A 20,218-nucleotide genomic window follows, 5' to 3' on the forward strand; every position below is an offset into this window, starting at 1 on the left:
CTTATAAAATAATAAGTATAAATATTTCACTCACTTAATAGCATGATACAAAATTACTACAATAAAAAAAAATTGTAAACCAGAAAACTGTAAAGGGAGGTAGTCATCGATTAGCGTGCGTTAAGGAGGTAGTCATCGATTAGCGTGCGTTAAAATTTTGTCTGAATAAACAATGTCGTTTCCACATTGTACGCGTCACCCATATCGAACATGACATAGCATGACAACCGCCACATTTTAAAGGGTGGTAGTCAGTTTGTAACAGTCAAAGTCTCCATCATTGTTTATATGAGACCCATATATCTCGCGCATGCCTGGCGCGACGACTACCGCGCTTTAAGTTGGCAGTGTTGTACACTCTTTAATAATCAGACAAATGTATATATATTTCAATTAATGGTGTCCAAACCAAACTGAGCACATGTGTAATGCATCATGGACACTGATTTCAAAACACATAAAGGTATAAAAAACATTTTGTAAATATAATACAAACTGCAGGCTAAACATGAACTGAATTATAACTCTGAACTCTAGAGGGCGCTCAGAGCAGGAAGAAAGGACACTGATATCCAAGCAATTTCATCATAAAAGTAAAACAAGTTTAGACTACATTAGATAATCCATTCTTTTACATGCAAAGTATATACACGTGTCCGTCATGCATGGTTTCTGTTTTTTAAAAATACATTTTAGGTGATGAAGTGACACACTAATAAATAAAATTTACTGGATTGAAGGTTGTCATGGCAATGTGATGTTGGTGCATACTCTCTATATATTTTTTTTTCAATATCACAGACCTGTAATAAGAAATGTACAACAGTCAATAATAGCATCTAATGTTTCTTCTAAGTAATAGGTGGATTCATAGAACACTACATGACATCATAGTTTGGAAAACAAGGTATGGAATACAGCTTTCAAATTCAGCATGAGCTTACCGGCATTATATCAATTTTTAGTTAGTTTTTGTGAAAACATAAGGGGTCCGGCAGTGTTTGAGGAACACTTATAAGGTGAGCCCAACAGTAATAGAAAATTCAGTACTTATAGAAAAGACATTAGGGAGGCCAGTAGTTTTAGAGAAGACATTAAGGGGTCTACCGGTAGTAGTTTTAGAGAAAACATTAAGGGGTCCAGTAGTTTTAGAGAAGACATTAAGGGGTCTAGTAGTTTTAGAGAAAACATTAAGGGGTCCAGTAGTTTTAGAGAAGGAATTAAGAGGTCCAGTAGTTTTAGAGAAAACATTAAGGGGTTCAGTAGTTTCAGAGAAGACATTAAGGGGTCAAGTAGTTTTAGAGAAAACATTAAGGGGTCTAGTAGTTTTAGAGAAAACATTAAGGGGTCCAGTAGTTTTAGAGAAAACATTAAGGGGTCCAGTAGTTTCAGAGAAGACATTCAGGGGTCTAGTAGTTTTAGAGAAAACATTAAGGGGTCCAGTAGTTTCAGAGAAAACATTAAGGGGTCCAGTAGTTTCAGAGAAGACATTAAGGGGTCCAGTAGTTTTAGAGAAAACATTAAGGGGTCCAGTAGTTTCAGAGAAGACATTAAGGGGTCCAGTAGTTTTAGAGAAAACATTAAGGGGTCCAGTAGTTTCAGAGAAAACATTAAGGGGTCCAGTAGTTTTAGAGAAGACATTAAGGGGTCTAGTAGTTTCAGAGAAGACATTAAGGGGTCCAGTAGTTTTAGAGAAAACATTAAGGGGTCCAGTAGTTTCAGAGAAAACATTAAGGGGTCCAGTAGTTTCAGAGAAGACATTAAGGGGTCTAGTAGTTTCAGAGAAGACATTAAGGGGTCCAGTAGTTTCAGAGAAAACATTAAGGGGTCTAGTAGTTTCAGAGAAGACATTAAGGGGTCCAGTAGTTTCAGAGAAGACATTAAGGGGTCCAGTAGTTTCAGAGAAGACATTAAGGGGTCCAGTAGTTTCAGAGAAGACATTAAGGGGTCCAGTAGTTTCAGAGAAGACATTAGGAGGTCCAGTAGTTTCAGAGAAGACATTTAGGGGTCCAGTAGTTTCAGAGAAGACATTAGGAGGTCCAGTAGTTTTAGAGAAGACATTAAGCGGTCCAGTAGTTTTAGAGAAAACATTAAGGGGTTCAGTAGTTTCAGAGAAGACATTAATCGGTCTAGTAGTTTCAGAGAAAACATTAAGGGGTCAAGTAGTTTCAGAGAAAACATTAAGGGGTCAAGTAGTTTCAGAGAAGGAATTAAGAGGTCCAGTAGTTTTAGAGAAAACATTAAGGGGTCCAGTAGTTTTAGAGAAAACATTAAGGGGTTCAGTAGTTTCAGAGAAGACATTAAGGGGTCCAGTAGTTTCAGAGAAGACATTAAGGGGTCCAGTAGTTTTAGAGAAAACATTAAGGGGTCTAGTAGTTTTAGAGAAAACATTAAGGGGTCTAGTAGTTTCAGAGAAGACATTAAGGGGTCAAGTAGTTTCAGAGAAGACATTAAGGGGTCCAGTAGTTTTAGAGAAAACATTAAGGGGTCCAGTAGTTTTAGAGAAAACATTAAGGGGTTCAGTAGTTTCAGAGAAGACATTAAGGGGTCAAGTAGTTTCAGAGAAGACATTAAGGGGTCAAGTAGTTTTAGAGAAAACATTAAGGGGTCCAGTAGTTTTAGAGAAGGAATTAAGAGGTCCAGTAGTTTCAGAGAAGATATTGAGAAGCCCTTTAGGTTACTGGTGTACAGCATGTTTAGCTGCAACTGGATCTCCGATAATCACGTATAGAGTACTTTAATGATCACTACTTACTCACTCCTCTCTCCAAATTTCTTAGTTCCATTTGTTCGTGTTTAAGGCGCAGTCGTAAAAACTGATTCATCAGCTCAGATCTGAAATATAACAATAATGAGACACTTACCAGTATTAAATACAGATCAGTGTTTGAAAACATGGTCACAGGTACAACACATTGTTACATAGCAAATGTATTGCACTCATTGTGTGTTTGTACCCTCTGGTAAGAAATAAATTAATTTGACAAACTGCAGCAGCGTACATGGGAATTTTTCCAGTGGTTTGTCTCTATAGTGATATGCAATAAAGTTGGTTTGTATTTATTGTAATGCAGAGACTAATGATGTTGAAACAAAATAAACCTGGTATAAAAAATAAAATTGCTCAACACATTCAAAGTATTGCAATTTATCATGGAAATTAATAGTAATAGTAAAATATTAATTAATAACAAGTCACTGCAACCAAGTTATTGTCAATGACAAGTCTCTGCCCAGTTTTTAGCGACTGAACATTCGAGCCTAATGATTCATACATGAAGCATTTTTAGAATGAAAATGATGATCAGCCATCTTGAAAGAGATTCTATAACAGATGTATGTAAAAATGTGTTACATGATGCAAGCGTAAAGTTTGAGCATGATTAGATCAGTCATGTTAGTGCCAAAAACAGCATTTGTTAAAAACAAAATGGCCACCAGTCAGCCATTTTGAATCTGAGAAAAAAATGATGTGCATCAAGGACCATTATGTTTAATAGACATACCAAGTTTGAATAAAATAAGTCTAGGCATGACCAAGATCCAGTTCCAGAATTACAGAAATGCTTGATTTTAATGAATTTTTACACTAAAATAGTCGCCATTCTAATCTTTAGAGGATCATGAAAAAAAATCAAATCATGTGAAGTCACTGAGATTAAAAAGTGAAGATTTGAAACAGTAACATTGATCCAGAGTAACAGGGTGGGACATAGTGAAATAATGATGGCCATCTAAAATCTGATCATGCAAAAAAAAAAAAAACGAGCACCTGCAACCAAATATGTGTTGTCATCATAACGGGTTTGATTGAAATCAGCCCAGTCATATCTATAAATCAATCTGATTAATATTTATATAGGTATAGGCTCTTGTTGTGGACACATTCAAAGTATCAATTCATTATCAAAATGGCTGCCAGTTGGTCAAAATTGATGAGATCACAAAAGATAACTCGTAAGCATCTGCAAGCAAAAGCAAGTTTAAGTTCAAGAGAGAGAGTGCAGAAAATGAACTGCTAGGTCTTGCTTACCTATGATCAGCATTATTTATGCCCATCTGGTCTAACTTTCTGCTGTTTAAATGAACTAATGCTCTACCTGAATAATATACAAAATATGTTAATGAGAAGGAAATATTATAAATTCATAGTTATAAGAGATCCAGTTGTTTTAGAAAAGACATTAAGAGGTACAGTAGTTTTAGAGAAGAGATTAAATGGGTCCAGTAGTTTTAGAGAAGAAGTTAAGAGGTCCAAAGGCTAAATTATCAAATCATCCCTATGTACAGTCAAATTATACATACAATGTACATGTATTGAGTTGTTTAACTGACCTGATATTTCATGCTCTTCAAATAAATTACCATAAAGTCCGTAATATAATGGGCAGTGTCTTCGTAGCCATTTTGAGACGTCACTAACGCTCCATAGAAATACCGGTCTTCCTTTACTTTTTTTCTAATGGTCAAATCAGAATGCATTGTGGTACAATCAATATAGATGTAATAACCCCCTACAGATGGAAAGTGTTTATGTTGGTGCATTAGATGAAGGAAATAAACAATATCACGATGATTCAAATAAATAAATTCTTCCATTTATTCAGTGTTTACTCTCAATATTTATCAAGCTTACCCAATGTGTTTAGAATGCATGCATGTATAGATCGCTTTTGATACCGTTGGTGAATATCGGACAAAATGACAATGCAAATCACTATAAGCAGCATTCTTCTGATGGGATTTATCAACCAATTAAGAAAGTAACAAAGGAAAAATGAGTTAAAAATTAAATGACAGGTATACATGTACGCACTATTGTATTTGCCAATAGCTAAGCTTTTGGATGATACATGTATATAGGTTTTTGTAAAAGCATGCTTAGTAACTTTTAGGGAATGTCTCAATCACAGATAAATTTTTAACTCATTTCCGATGTTGCTACGTTAAGAGAGTGGCCTGATACACAAGTTCTGATTGATCGCTGATCCTACAAAACCTGAATGCGTTTGCATTATCAGTTCCCTCTTTTCATGACAAATTCAGAAAATAGTCCCATTTATAGTCTGCACTTTCCTTCAGAAGATTGGGACAAAAGCAGACACATTGTTTGAGTAAAATTTAACTCAAATTTTGTCTGTTGGCTCCAAAATTAGGGTTCTTTTCCAGAAATATTGAAGAATATAAAATAAAAGTGCAGGAAAATTTGGGAGAGAAAGTTTCCTACTCCACAGGCATCCCAAAATCAATGGGGGAAATTAAAGACAGCAAGCAATACGTCAAACGCATTGAATTACCTTATTCACAGACTTTCTCAATCCTTTTGGTGAATCCGGTGAGGTACATGAACTCTCAACACTCACAACACTAACATTATCACTCATTTTGTGATATATCACAAGTTATTATAACAAATTTTTGTTACCATGGAAACCCTGTAAGAAGACAAAGGAGATAAATTCATGCTTACAGTCTTTATCAAAGTGTTTTGATATTAAGGATTTATGTCAGTTAACACAGTATTCACTACATGTACCGGTACTAGAACCAAGTCTGCTCCCTCCCCACGCATGAGATATTGATAAAAATTGACAAACCTTGTGATCGAAAACTGAAAGCAATATCTGTAATATCTGTATAGTTTAAAATGATGATAAAAGTTATAAAATTTATACTTGCACTAAACTTTTGGTAGGGAAAATACTTCTAGTGTTAAAATGCACTGCAAATTTTGCTCTAGGTGAAAGGTTAAATTTTATTGGATATCATGCTGCATTGATATGCATTAGGTTTTAAATTAATTAATAATTAAAATAATTAATAAAATTAAAATAATTAATAATTATCTTTGGGCATTTTCATTGGCATTAGGCACAAAAAAAAAAATCTTTGTTTTTGCTCAGTCAACGCATTAGTTCAAAAGTGTAGAGTAACCTTGGGAAGTGGTCACGGAAATCATGGAAGCATAAAAAATTTAACGCCAACCCTAACCTGTTTTCAGTACTCTTATTTTGATGGATCATGAAGTTTATTGTTGTTTCTGAGGTTTTTAGGATCACTTCCCGTTTTTGGCGATTTCACACTACAATTCAAAACTTTTTTGGGGGGTTTTTGCCAAAATGTAAAAAAAAAAAATCAGCCCCAAAAAAAATTTTTATTAAAACAAGTCATGCAAATTTGTTTTACCTGCCAAACTATTTGAAGTTTTTAACATGCACATTAATGAGAATCAGTAGCTGCAGCAGCATCCATCAGTTTGCATGTTGAAACCAGTTACCCGACTGATTTACTTTTACTTGTTGTACATGTAATTAACATATTGAATAACTCAATGATAATCTAAATTTGTCTGAACAAATCTATTTTCCTCTCACTTGATTATTTTATTCAACACAAAAACATACCATAGGGATAGTTTCATGGCTGTACAACACAAAGCAATGGCCTAACCATTCCCGGGGACTGCAACAGTGTATAAGTGAAAATGTAATTTGACTGGCTTGCCCATCTTTTACTACATATTAATATATAAACTTTACCTGACTTGTTTAAACCTATGTTATAACATCTTACACCATTGTCTGCTTTTCAAAGATCTATTGTCACAAAAACTTATGCTTAAATCTTGTCCAAGTAATATCAAACATATTCTAAATATATTCATGATTTTATGAAACAGAAAAATACAGTATTCAATGAATTCTGACTATAATCGAAAAGAACAATTTTGTGTAGTAATTTGACCATTCAGTGTGATTAGCATACCAAAATTTGCTTTGATGCCACTAATTTTCACTTTAAGCAGTGGCCAAAACTGCAATTATGGCATCTTTGTGTGGCATCTATGAGAAATTTTAATATGCTATTTATTCTATATGCTATTTGTTCTATTTAAATTAGATAATTTGAATTAAATCCGGATTGGGCCCTTCTATGAAGTGTTGACAGATCTTTGGAGCTCCACGGCAGGCCAAAAGATCATCAATATAATTATAAAAAAATGACAACAAACAAATTTCTTTCAGCGTTCTATACTGGCTCAATGATATTTCAACTCCAAATGAACAGATACAAACCTTAATTAACTAATTACGTCACGCGGCAATAATGGACACAACTGGCATACTCATGATGATTGACAACCTTTCCTACTTTCGTCAGCGATGGCGTAGCAAGTCACAGCCACCAGCTGGTACTCGAGGTCACTGTAGGTCATTTGTTAAGTCTCGCGATTTCTCGTGTTAAGCCGTCAATCGATGATAAGTTTTGGTTGTCCTATGAATTTATATATTCGTAATTATTCTTGCACTAGTATTGAAAATCCATTTACAGTTGATACGATTTGATGTCGAAATAAACCCGGTTTTATGAACAAAAACAAACAAATAAGTGTTGTTACTACGCCCTCTTGTGGCGAGATTAGAGTTATCGGAAACAAAACAAATATGGCGGAAGGGTGAGTACTGTTGTCATAAAATCTCTCGAATTTTTCTGAATTTATCCATACCATGGCGTTGAAAAACATTTTTTCAGCTATTTTACGGTATTCTAATATGTTTTACGTGTTTGGTTTCAGTGGCGAAGGCGGAAGTTGGTGGGGCGGCTGGGTACAGACCGCCAAAGACAAGGTACGTAATAGAAATTCTGACGATGGTAGAAAGCAACTTTTGGTGTTTTGATTATGTAAATTTGAAGAGTCACATGAGTAACACAGCCTGTGCCGATTTTATTTTCTGTAAATGACATCATCATGTTTTAAAGGTACTAGCGCAAAGACAGCTGTTGTGGATTAAGCGATATGGTTTTGTGTTATTTGCTATGATGTATGTGCGAATACGGAACTTACTAGTTGTAAATAGCGTGACCGGGCTTCAGTAATCACGATATTATTATTTATTTTTTTTATTATTTATTAACTGATTATTTTTGTTGACATGTTTTTTCTTTCATTTTTATTAAAAAAAATGCAAGTCCCTAAAAGCTATTGTCATTAATTGAGCATTAGTGAATTGCCAGCGATTTTGCATCTTGGGTACTGTTACATACTGGGCTTCATCTGTCAGTATACATGGCAGTCATGGCAGAGTGTATATTTCACTACGCTGGCCTGTGAAACTTGTAAAACCAAAATACTCATTCTATTGATTACTCATTAGTACCTTGGTTTTGTTATGTCTTTGTTTTTAAAATAGATTTCGGCTCGTTTCTGATAAAAAAAAATATATCTTGATGCTTTTATTGGGAACTGGAAAATACTAGTTCTGCATCTACCATAATAGAGTTACTGCCTTATAAAATTAGCACTGCTATTAATGTACAACAAGATTCAGCAAAAAAACAACAGTATTTATAGAATAACATATTTTATTTGGTAACTGATCACAAATGAATACATCAATCACAAAAACACAACATTAAACACAATCTAAAATACATATAACTAATTTTTTGAAGCCAGAGTAAATAAACTTATTTTTGACAGTGAATGATTCAATCATTAAACTATTACTCTTCATTTTTCCAAATCTGGTGCATACATAAATAAAGCATTCAAGAATTTATTACTATTTTTAAAAATCAGTTCATTAATATATAATGAAATTAAATAATTAAAATACAATGAAATTTATCAATTTTCTGTCCTGTACAAGGTGAAATATTATTGTTGAAATATTGTTAAGGATTTAATTTCACTGGGTTGTAAAGGGAATGTTCATTCTTTGCGTACTCACTGGGTTTTAATTTACCATACTTATTCTTCAGGTAAATAAGCGTACATAAAACCCAGCAAATGATTAATCCATTAAATTTGTTGAAATAAATACACAAACTGTAAAATTGTCCTTAAGACTGAGAATCTCTATGATCACTTCATTGGGTTCCCTTTTTTTTCATCATGAACATTCTAAAATGATCTATCGTAAACATTAATTGTGGTGACAACTGAAGGGTATGAAGTAATTATTTACTCGGTTTCTGATAAAAACTGTTAAACCTTGTTGCCAAAAATTTGCATGGTTCAATACTTTGATGGCATTTACTGTGACCAAAATTCATGAAAGTTACTGCGACTTGCGAGTTGTCTAACTTTCTCGTATTCAAGCTATTAACAAAACTGGGATTTCTAAATCTGGTGATTTAAACAATAAGGTATGATTATGTAATGGCTAGGATTTTCATTTCTTATGAAATTCATAAATCTGAACATAGCATTTTTGCGAAGTGAATCTCGGTTTAAAAAATAGTGGTAAAGCAAGTCCATTTTTTCAGTCTTTGCCAGGCATGGGAAATGAGAGTCAGATTTTGGGATAACATTGTCTTTGATTTAATTTTACAGTAATGTATATTTGATATGGCATTTGGTTTGGTATTTATTGTATATTAAACTCCAAATGTTGAGAAAATGTTTGCTGGCAAAATTTTAACTGTCGCCATTTTCACTTCTGAAAATTTGCTTCTGTAAAAAATAGCTAGTCCTGCATGTGTTTGGATTTTTAGTGACAAATTAATTAATTACCTTGCTTTTCATCCTGGCAAATTTACCACAATGCTTAAAACATTGTGCTGGGGAGAACATTCATGGCATAATTGGATTTCAAAATATTAAAATTAAGTTGGCTTCTTTTTTGAGTTGTGAAGGCATCATCTGGTAAACACTAAATATAAAAATTTATATTGTATAGTAATTTTTTGAGTCTGTATATTATGTACTTCCTGTATAGTGAGAACCTACTCTGTTATCGGGTCAAAATAGTTGCTGTCAACATCAATGTAATTAACCTTTTTTTATTATTTATAATTCATTGGTGGAATTCAAGCCAACTTTATATACTGTGGGATACTTTATTTTAGCTAGAATTAATTTTCGCTGAAAAGGCTTTTTGGGCATTTTGTATGGAATTTATTTTCACTGATTTTTGATGAGTTTAATGTGAAATATAGAAAAAAAAGTATATTCACTGGATTTTATTTTTACAGAATCATCCCTTCAGCGAAAATAGTGAAAATAAATTCCAAGCGAAACTAAAGTACAGTATTTTGGCGTGGATGCATCCAACAAACCATTTTGGCATGCTAAAATCACAGTGTGTTTACTGTTTTTTCTTACAATGTAGACCTGAGGCATCGCTCAATGAGTGTTGGAATTTGATGTATAATAACAATGTATTTAACTTAACATGTGGACAAATATCAAATCCCTGTTATAGAAAAAATACAGATGCAGCATAGGTAATCCCTTGTACAAACATTGGTACATCATGTGCTGTACTGTATTCATCTATATCTAAGCTTTCAGAAGATGTATAGCATGTTATATTACCGGTAGCATGCTTAGTCTAAATTACAGTTTTTAACTGTAAAAATATGACGTGTACATCTTGGCGTGGATTGCTGACTTCCTGGATACCTATGTTTCTTCTCGTCTTTCTTTTCTCAGTATTCTCAAGGACGTTTAGGTTTCAAGGTTTGAATGTTTTTTTTTCATTTCTTCCAATATAACTCAAAAGGTTGGGAATACATTGTAGGGACATGTTGAGTTTGAATGTTAGATTGCCATTTTTTGCACCAGTGGTTAAATTAGTGGTGGTTGTCGTTGAGTGCATGTTTTAATTTCATTATATATGTTTCTCTGAGGCTCATATTGATCGTAACATGATTCGACGACAATATGTCATGATGCGACGACCACATGGCATGATGAGGCAACTAGACGACACGAGGCGACGACAACACATTGTGATGTGACCACATGGCATGATGTGGCGACCACTGCATTTTGTCACCTTTTTCAAAATAAACCCTCATAATTTTTATTTTCAAACTTTTTGACCAAAACATAATATCAGAAAATACATAAAAATGTAAATAATGTTACACCTACATTTTGCTGAGAAAAATTACCACATTAAAAGCGTTAATGAACTGAGGCAATTAAATGCCACATTTATAATGTATACATGCAGGTCTTATGGTATTTGCTCTGTCAGAAGTGCATTGTATTTTGGTACTGTACAGCAGACACGCACTGAACTATGCTAATTAGCTAGGTGGAACACTGATGGTTACTTAAGTGCATGCACTTAAAATAGAGCAAATATTCATGGGAACTATACCATAATATGTGTATTCGTTGTGAAAATCATACTGGCTAGATATTAGAATCTCATCTCCACTAAAACACATGTGTATGTAATTTCTTTGGCTTATGAAACATACATGTACCAACCCTAGGCTAATATCTCCTGTAGGGAAAACCATTTTAACATTATGTGAACATGTACCACCACCTGTACATGTAGTGCATGTGGTTACATAAATCCAATGTCATTAAAGTTTAACTCTGATAAATCAGTTTGGTGTACATTTCTGGCTTTCTGATTGGAGATGTGCTTCTAAAAGAGCAAATATGGTACTTTCAGTTCAAACAAAATAATATTGTCTTAGAAAGATCAATTATTGTGATGACATTTTATATGCGTATAGTATTTATAGCCAGAGATTTAAAATTTCAAAATTGGTGTAAGTTAGGATCAATAAATATAACTGGATATTTCAGACAAAGTATCCTTTCTCATTCTAGTTTCTCACTCTCTCTCTCTCTCCCTCTCTATTAATCTATCATTGAGATGGGATACTTTGTTCGAAAATTATATTATATTGAATAATGACTATGATTACCTATTACCATTATTTAAAATTATTCTTTATGCTATATCCGGAAAGTTACCATTTATGTGTCACAAAGATTTTTTTCATTCTGAAGTTAAAATTATTTTGTCAAAATTGCAATGTTATAAGTGTAGTTGGTGGACATTGTAGTTCATTTCTTCTGTGCTGCTGTGGTGAAGTACATAAGGTGGTGGTGGTGATGGTAATGTAAGAGGGTGCTCAGGTTGTGTGAAGAGTTCTATTATATCTGAATGGCTGTGAGGTCTATACTGAAGCATGCTATCTAAACTCAGTGTATTGCATGGGTCAGTATTTTAACCTGCACCAGGGGTTTTTCTATAAAAAAACTGCAAGAGGGAACACTGCAATTCAGTGGTGCCACTGAGCGGGGGAGATGTAGGGTTCTCCTTACCAGGGTGTGGAGTTTTTGATAATACTAAGTTAAAATGGAGCATTCTATGGCTTCCTTGGGGCCAAAATTACTATCAGACAGGTCACAGTTGACTGTGGCCACATGTGATTCCTGGTCAATCAGAATTTTATGGTTGCCAGAGGATCTGCTCCCCAGGGTAAGGGGGCGCATGGCCATGGAATAAGGGCGCTGCGCCCCTGTTCCCTTGTTTAAAAAAATTCAGTATATTGCATGCATTAAATAGCAGGACAGGAATTTCGCAGTATGGAATCTAATTTCATAGCCAAAATTTATATAATGTCTTAAGCATATAGGATTAATATAGGTAACATCAAACAGCATTAGAAAAAAATCAGGACAATTTCCTCCGAAGTTGAAGCTCTGAAATAGTGTGGTATGGGGTACCGGTAGTACTGTAAAACATGTTGAAAAGTGGCATGCAATTTTAGCGAATTGTGGTAAAATGACGTAATAGCGAAATGTTGTTGATTTCTTTGTTTGGCGACCATTTTGAATTGATAATAAAGTCATTAGCGACATCTTGAATTAGCGAATCAATTCTCTCGCTAAATTCGCTCGCGAAAAAGACATGTTTTACAGTATGTTCAATATAAAAGGTTGACCCTCTTATTATAAGGTTTGCATGCAAATTGGTTGGTCATCCCTTGGGATGGTGGACATTTGGCTTACAAGGTTGGCATCCTGTTGGGTAAGCAGGCTGGTTGGCCTTTCATCTTGAAATATAAAAAGCTGATACACTGTATGCAAAGAGGCAGTAGCATGTAAAGTGGGGAGCTGGCATAAAGGGTGAACAGCAGTTGTTTACATGGTTTTTTAGTCTAAATCACTATTACCGGTACCTTTTTTGTAGTCAAATGAAGCCTGGAATTTTATGAAAAAGGATTTAGTTGAGTTTGGTAGTGTAGTACAGAAAGACACATCAGCTGTTGTAGCTACCACAGCATGTACACTTAAAGACAAACTCAAGGTAAGTCAGCCATACATGTACTACAGTACTGTATATCATTATATACTTGCACATTGGTGAAGAACAGGGGTGGGTAGGAGTCTCTTGAAATTAAAATCTTAGCAATAAAAATAGTAAAATAATTAAAAAAAAACAGTTCTTCACCAAATTTATGGTTGTCTTTGTTGCTCGAAATTTGGTAATTTGATAATATAGTAAAATAATAATAATAAAATATGTTTTTACCTACTACCATGTACTTCTGTTCTTCACCAAATTTATGGTTGTATTTGTTGCTAGAAATTTATAGTGATTTGATAAATAAAGGTTCCTGTGTAGCAAACACCTAGCTTTTATTGCTTTTGAACTTGCTTATAATGTTCTTTGTTCCGTTTGTGATATCTTAAATTATCTATTTTTAATGAATATTTTTATAATTATTAAGTCAAAAATGTTATTGTTGACTTTGTCTTGAAAACTTCTTCTTCAATTCTGTAATTTTGGCAAATATTTTGGTCATTTTTGGTCAAAAATGCTAATGCTGATTTCATACTTGGTATGTATGGTATGAGGTGGGTCTCTATTAGATTAGATCATTTTGTGACATAAAGAGAACACTATTATTCACAGACATATGCTATAACAAGAGTTAATGAAATCCAAAACTTTGGTAGTATTAAACTTATCCTCATCAGTGATACGATCTAAACACAGGAGTTGATACACTTAAATATGCCAAGGTTGTTTGTTTCTTCACTATGATGTTTATGGGTTTGATCATGGCTGTGCTTTGCTGAAACAGCAGAGCTACTTGTTTTCTAGAGACCACACCCATTTGTTTCCTCCCCTGTTTTTGACGACTTTTGAAGATCCCTGGTGTACAATGTTATAATTTTTATTATGCAATGTTTGTGATGTTTTCGTGAGCTCTCTCATGGTACACTTACAAACTAAGTTGAATTATTTGGTCAGTACTTTAAAATCCAAAAATAATATCTGGATTTGATTGAAGGAGAAGTTTATTCTAGCTTGGTAGTGTGCTCGCCTTCATCTATCATTTTATCTCATGTAGAATTAACTCCTTATACAATATAGCACTGAGTCGTTAGTATGTTAGTACAAATCTGTGTCTAATTACTGTTAAACTTACTGTCTATCTGCAGGTAGAAGAATCAACAGGAAGTAAAATGAGATCGGGATTTACTAATTTCCTGATGGGGATATCTGAGACCTTAGCTCCAAAAAATTATGGGATGGAAGAAGATGATGATGTACCGCAAAGAGTGATCTTTGATAGAGCTAAGGTAACAATATATAAGTGAACAAGGACTCAAATTTTACAATAGTCCAAGGCTACATCCAGTTCCCTGTGCTTTAAATATAGACGTGTGTGACGCTGGTTGGCCACATTATGTGACATCATGTAATAAAGTACGAACTCAACAATATCGGTAAAGGGTTTCATCTTTATTAGAATCCCGTTCACAGAAATACAGACTGCACAGCTCCAGAAAAACACACACAGCATGTGACACAAAGTACTGCACATGCGCAGTTCATTACATAATGGTCAACTGGATGTTTACCCAAATGCATGCTGGGAGTTTATCATACAGCAAGTTAACATCATGTGCTAATATTATTTATGAACTAATGTTGATAAACTGCATGATTGTTAACCCTGCTTGAAAGTTGTCATAAATAAAAAATATAATAAATTAAACACAAAATAAAAATGTACCAGACTGATCCTGGTAGTTTTAAACACTCACGCAGTGAGATTTCATAACTTGTTGTTCCAGGCCCGTCTACAGGATACCCAGACTGATCCTGGTACATATCTAACGGAACCTGATGGTCCAGTGGATGTATATGAAGAGTGGAAGGAGACTTTTCATGTGGATCAACATAAAGGTGATATTTCGGATCTGTTAGTTGCCAGTGATGAAGTACGATCCATTTATACAAAACTAGTAAGTTCATATTATTTATCTAATAACACTTACTTTTCTCAGTTATGTGTCTATACGCATGTTGTTATACATCTCTCACCGTAAGTTACAGCGTGCCGTGATTTTGCGGTATTTTACGGGGTATTTTCATCCTACCATATTAGGAAAAAGAATTCCAAATATGGATTGATTACGTGCATAAGCGTCCTCTAATAATAAAAAACAAACATGGCTGCCTCTAGGGTTTGACTTTCACTGTTGACTTTGTCGAGCAGAGCTTATCATATGAGTGACTGTCCGTCGTCGTCCGTGTCAATGTTTTACTTTTTCGACTTCTTCTTGAAAACTACAAGCTTGATTTCTTTGATACTTGGTGTATATGTACCTGGGGTAGACCTCTCTTAGGTTTGTTCATTTCATGATGCTAACTTCAATTTTCTAATTTAGATGACTATTTTTGTAATTTTTGGTAAAAAGTTATATTTAGCTCTGCTGTCGACTTTGTCGAGCGGAGCTTATCATATGAGTGATTGTCCGTCGTCGTCCGTGTCAATGTTTTACTTTTTCGACTTCTTCTTGAAAACTACAAGCCTGAATGCTTTGATACTTGGTGTATATGTACCTTGGGTAGATCTCTCTCAGATTTGTTCATTTCATGATCATATCTTCAATTCTCTAATTTTGGTGAATATTTTTGTCATTTTTGGTAAAAAGTGATATTTTCGACTTCATGTTAAAAACCGCAAGTCCAATTGCTTTGATATTACATATATAGGTAATACATGTGGGCCTCTCTCAGATTTGTTCATTTTGTAATGATATCTTCAATTCTCTAATTTGGGTGAATGTTTTTGTCATTTTTGGTAAAAAGTGATATTTTCAACTTCTTGTTAAAAACCGCAAGTCCAATTGCTTTGATATTACATATATAGGTACTACATGTGGACCTCTCTCAGATTTGTTCATTTTGTAATGATATCTTTAATTCTCTAATTTTGGTGAATATTTTTGTCATTTTTGGTAAAAAGTGATATTTTTGACTTCATGTTAAAAACCGCAAGTCCAATTGCTTTGATATTATATATATAGGTACTACATGTGGACCACTCTCAAATTTGTTCATTTTGTAATGATATCGTGAATTCTCTAATTTTGGTGAATATTTTTGTCATTTTTGGTAAAAAGTGATATTTTCAACTTCTTGTTAAAAACCGCAAGTCCAATTGCTTTGATAATACATATATAGGTACTACATGTGGACCACTCTCAAATTTGTTCATTTTGTAATGATATCGTCAATTCTCTAATTTTGGTGAATATTTTTGTAATTTTTGGTAAAAAGTGATATTTTCGACTTCTTGTTAAAAACCGCAAGTCCAATTGCTTTGATATTATTACATATATAGGTACTACATGTGGACCTCTCTCAGATTTGTTCATTTTGTAATGATATCTTTAATTATCTAATTTTGGTGAATAATTTTGTCATTTTTGGTAAAAAGTGATATTTTCTTCTTGTTAAAAACCACAATCATTTATGGTGAAAAATGATATTTTTGAATTCTTGTTGAAAACAGCAAGTCCCATTGCATTGATACTATGCATATTGTTCATTTTCTAATGATATCTTCTGTTCTTTAATTGAAATGTGCATTGCTAACAGCGGAGCTATCTCAGCCGAGAGGCTGCTTGTTTTGACTTCTTGTTGAAAACTGAAGTCAGATTGCTTTGATATTGTACATATAGACACCTCAGGTGGACCTCTCTCAGATTGGTTAATTTTGTGATGATATCTTCAATTCTCTAATTGAAATGTGCATTGCTAACAGCGAAGCTATCCCAGCCGAGTGACTGCTTGTTTGTAGTTTAGTTGCAATTGTATCATGTATATATATTTTTCACTTTACAAAACAATTATGAAAGTGTACTTTAACTAAAACAAATTTTTGTTATACATGTGTGACTCAAGACATTCCTGTTTATATTTAATACAATGTTTTAGGTTCCATCAGCTGTTTCTCATGCAGACTTCTGGCATAGATATTTCTACAAAATACACCAGATTGACCAAGATGAAGCCCGTAGAGCTGCCTTAAAGGAAAGAGCAGAAATGACATCATCACGAAATTTTTCAGAAGAAGATCTTGGTTGGGGTGATGAAGGTACACAATTATTTATTAATGAATAAACCCCCTCTCGTGGTTTGTGACGTAAGGGAAAATCTTGAGGTCATGGGGCATCCCCTGACCTAGATTTCTCTCTCCGTCATTGGCTGAATCGCAAATTAATGTCTACAGTTCAAAATAGTCATTTTGACTGACCAGAGTCTATGGGGGTATGAACTACGGTATGTGAATAGGCGGGTTGAAAACCCTCTGCCTAATTTTGATTGTTCGACCGAATGAAAATGACATGATCATGGTAAAAATTGTCATGTCATAGTGGGCTTTCTGGGGGTAGTTATTGCAACATTGCCCTAGGCTTGATTCATCAACTCTGATATTGTGTGATGTGATGATTGTATGAATTGTCACCTAAATGTATATGGTTTGAACATTTGGCTGGGTTTAGTAGCTAAGTTGGAAGTGTATTTTGTTCACTCTTGTCTTTGACTCTCAATTAAATATTCTTGTATCTTCAGATGACACTTGGGAAGTAACTGATGCTGTAGAAGAGACAGTGGGTGATGTGGCTGAAAAACCCAAAAAACCTGAATCACCTGACCAGTCACCTGACAAAAAGGAAATAGATACTGAGAAGCTGGAAACCAAAGATGTTGTGAACCAGGATGAGGTTACTATAAAAACAAAAGAACACTTGGAAGAGAATATAGGCACAGAAACTAAGAAGGAAGAACAAAATAATGCGGCTTTCAAAAGTGAAAAGGACGATACTGCCAAAAAAACTGAGGACTCTGTGGAGGATACACAAACAGCACAGGAAGCCAAGGAACATATTGAGGGTGGACAAGAGCCTGATAAAACTGAACCTGATAAAACCGAACCTGATAAAACCGAGTTGCTCACAGGGGAGAAAGCCTTGGAGGTGAACAAAGACAAAGAATCAACTACATCCGAGGGGAGTAGTATAGAAGAGCTGAGGTTTAGTGATGATAGTAGTAAAGAAAAGGATGAAGCAGATAAGACTGTGTTACCAGTACAGAAAGATGGCAGTGGTATGTCCTCTCCAGTGCAGTCTGATAATGGTGCTAGTAAGGGTGAGTCTAATAGTACTGTAAAAGGATTAATTTAATTTTGCTTATTTCGCTGATTGGAAAGTACACTAAATTGAAACCCAGTAAATATGTAAAATTTAGCATAGAACACATTATCTGAATGATAAAACCGTGAATTTTAAAACCCACTGAATATGCCTGAAATGGTACATCAGCAAAGTTTAAACCCAGTGAAAATTATTCGTTAAGTTTTATGGTTGAACAATTTCTACAATGGTGGAGGGGGCGTTGGCTGGATAGAGAGGCAAGGTGACAACCATTTTTGTGAAATTCTATATAAAACAATTATTTTATGAGGGATAGATGGGGTGGCACAAAGCCCTAGGAATTGACAATGAAGTCCAAATCCAGTGGACATTATGAAAACTTGAAGTGCAAGGATGTTCTGTTGTTTTTATCAGATCTGATTCAAAATGGCCATTTTGTTTTAATGAATGCTGTTGTCATACAAAATTTTTAATAATGTGGTGTCTCGTGGTCACTGAAGTCATTCAAACTAATAGAATGAGGTTTTCTGTCTGCATTTACTGAAGAAATATTATGATCTATATGCAATGTTTTAAGCATTTTTTTAACATGCTCATGTAAAAAAAGTTGATGTATTGTTGAAATCATCACTGGCACAATGTGTTGCAATCCCTGGCTGTGATCACCGCAGATGTATACATGGTGGAATGACTTTTTGAACAAAATTAATTAATAATGATTCTTGTGCTATGTTATGCAAATCAATAGGATACATTTTAAAATTTTCTTTTGAACGTTAAAAGGATACTAACACTAGTAATTAGTTTCTCAAAATTACTGTGTGCGCAAATTACTAAAGGCCGCGAATTAGTAGAGTTTTTTTTACGATACTTGTATTTTGGGAGTACCGTATTTGATAAATCCTCCTGCAACTTCTTCCCTGTAAGAAAGTACCAGGATGTGTGACCTTTTGGGGGTCATAATGCATATTGACATTGGAGTCCAAGGGAAGTCATTTATTTTAATGTTCATGTTGTATTGTTTTACAGACACCAGTAGTCTGAGTGATGATTGGGACAGAGACTTTGATATAGAAATCACAGAGCAAGATCTAAAACATGTTGCTGCTTTAGCCACAACCACAGAAGGCAACGAAGAAGATCTTGATGACTGGGAAAGTTGGGAATAATTACAACCTGCTCATCCCCACCATATAATAGTTGTGTCCTTCCAACTGAAATACCATGACTGTATTTAATATTCAGAATATACCATTATCAGATCACGGGTGGTTAAGGTATTCTGTTGAGGGTTAATATATAATATAACTTAATGTATAATATAACTTTCTATAAGGGGAAAGCTTAAATAATTATTATTATTGGCATTCAATATTTTATTCTTGCTTATATTTTAATTTTTAGAAACAAAAAATAAGCTATTTACAAAGATTTGTTGAAAGAGAAATCTTCCAGGAGTATCGCTATTGGACAAAGTTGCATGCATTATTGTAAATGTTGCCATGGTAATATTTTGATCATGTTATTAACTCTAATTATGAATACCTGTCCAAGTTTTTTTTCCTCTCACCTGATGTGTGGTTATGGCCAATAGTAAAATGTGTACTCTATAAAAGTGCGCCCTCTGTGGTGAAAATGACATCTGGTGTCTTAATTCTTTAAGCGGCAATGTCTTTTGTCATCTGTCACAAATATAAAACCTGCCTCATTGTTGTAACTTTTTTTTCAAAAAATATAATTGACTTCTAGGCGATAAATTATGTCCATTTGGGTCAAAAATTAAGAAATTATATAAAAATATTGTATCTTAAGTTTGGCGAAAAAGTATGGTATTCTAAGAATTAAAAATGTAATATAGATAGGTCACTGTATTATAATTTCTCATTAACATTCAGAGAATTACATGCAAGTTTCATTATTAAAAGTTACAGTCATTATTATTATTCTAAGAAAAATTAAATATAAACACAACATGTTTAAAGTGGGCAACCTCAT

At 34.0% G+C, this 20,218-nt stretch overlaps 2 protein-coding genes across 3 annotated transcripts; one reads left to right on the forward strand and one right to left on the reverse strand.

Annotated features, from left to right (window-relative positions):
• Window positions 1-475: 475 nt before the first annotated feature.
• LOC100367367 (protein aveugle-like) lies at window positions 476-7,166 on the reverse strand. Its single transcript, XM_002735446.4, has 6 exons — window positions 7,077-7,166; window positions 5,298-5,435; window positions 4,336-4,459; window positions 4,034-4,100; window positions 2,756-2,835; window positions 476-803 (listed from the first exon to the last, which is right to left on the reverse strand). Exons 2-6 carry the CDS (start codon window positions 5,382-5,384, stop codon window positions 796-798), a joined length of 366 nt encoding a protein of 121 aa, XP_002735492.2. The 5' UTR covers window positions 5,385-5,435; window positions 7,077-7,166; the 3' UTR covers window positions 476-795.
• Window positions 7,167-7,256: 90 nt separating this feature from the next.
• On the forward strand, window positions 7,257-19,862 carry LOC102801288 (BSD domain-containing protein 1-B-like). 2 transcript variants are annotated; one of them, XM_085493118.1, is made up of 9 exons: window positions 7,257-7,456; window positions 7,577-7,628; window positions 10,439-10,465; window positions 12,954-13,070; window positions 14,213-14,353; window positions 14,852-15,022; window positions 17,004-17,163; window positions 17,643-18,218; window positions 19,253-19,862. In XM_085493118.1, exons 1-9 carry the CDS (start codon window positions 7,368-7,370, stop codon window positions 19,390-19,392), a joined length of 1,473 nt encoding a protein of 490 aa, XP_085349244.1. In that variant the 5' UTR covers window positions 7,257-7,367; the 3' UTR covers window positions 19,393-19,862. The 2 variants fall into 2 exon arrangements, with proteins under 2 accessions (XP_085349244.1, XP_085349245.1); XM_085493119.1 differs by lacking the exon at window positions 10,439-10,465 and having other exon boundaries at window positions 7,403-7,456.
• The last annotated feature ends 356 nt before the right edge of the window (window positions 19,863-20,218 follow it).

This window comes from Saccoglossus kowalevskii, chromosome 18, assembly GCF_978046115.1.
Source record: "Saccoglossus kowalevskii chromosome 18, keSacKowa6.1, whole genome shotgun sequence".
Classification (NCBI taxonomy): Eukaryota; Metazoa; Hemichordata; class Enteropneusta; family Harrimaniidae; genus Saccoglossus; species Saccoglossus kowalevskii.

Coding starts and splice junctions, on each gene's coding strand:
- LOC102801288 (XM_085493118.1), top strand. CDS start 7,368: ATGAACAAAAACAAACAAATAAGTGTTGTTACTACGCCCTCTTGTGGC. Junction 13,071..14,212: donor CACTTAAAGACAAACTCAAG/GTAAGTCAGCCA, acceptor GTCTATCTGCAG/GTAGAAGAATCAACAGGAAG. Junction 15,023..17,003: donor GATCCATTTATACAAAACTA/GTAAGTTCATAT, acceptor ACAATGTTTTAG/GTTCCATCAGCTGTTTCTCA.
- LOC100367367 (XM_002735446.4), bottom strand. CDS start 5,384: ATGAGTGATAATGTTAGTGTTGTGAGTGTTGAGAGTTCATGTACCTCA. Junction 4,460..5,297: donor TGAGAAAGTCTGTGAATAAG/GTAATTCAATGC, acceptor TTTGACCATTAG/AAAAAAAGTAAAGGAAGACC. Junction 2,836..4,033: donor ATAAATAATGCTGATCATAG/GTAAGCAAGACC, acceptor GTTATATTTCAG/ATCTGAGCTGATGAATCAGT.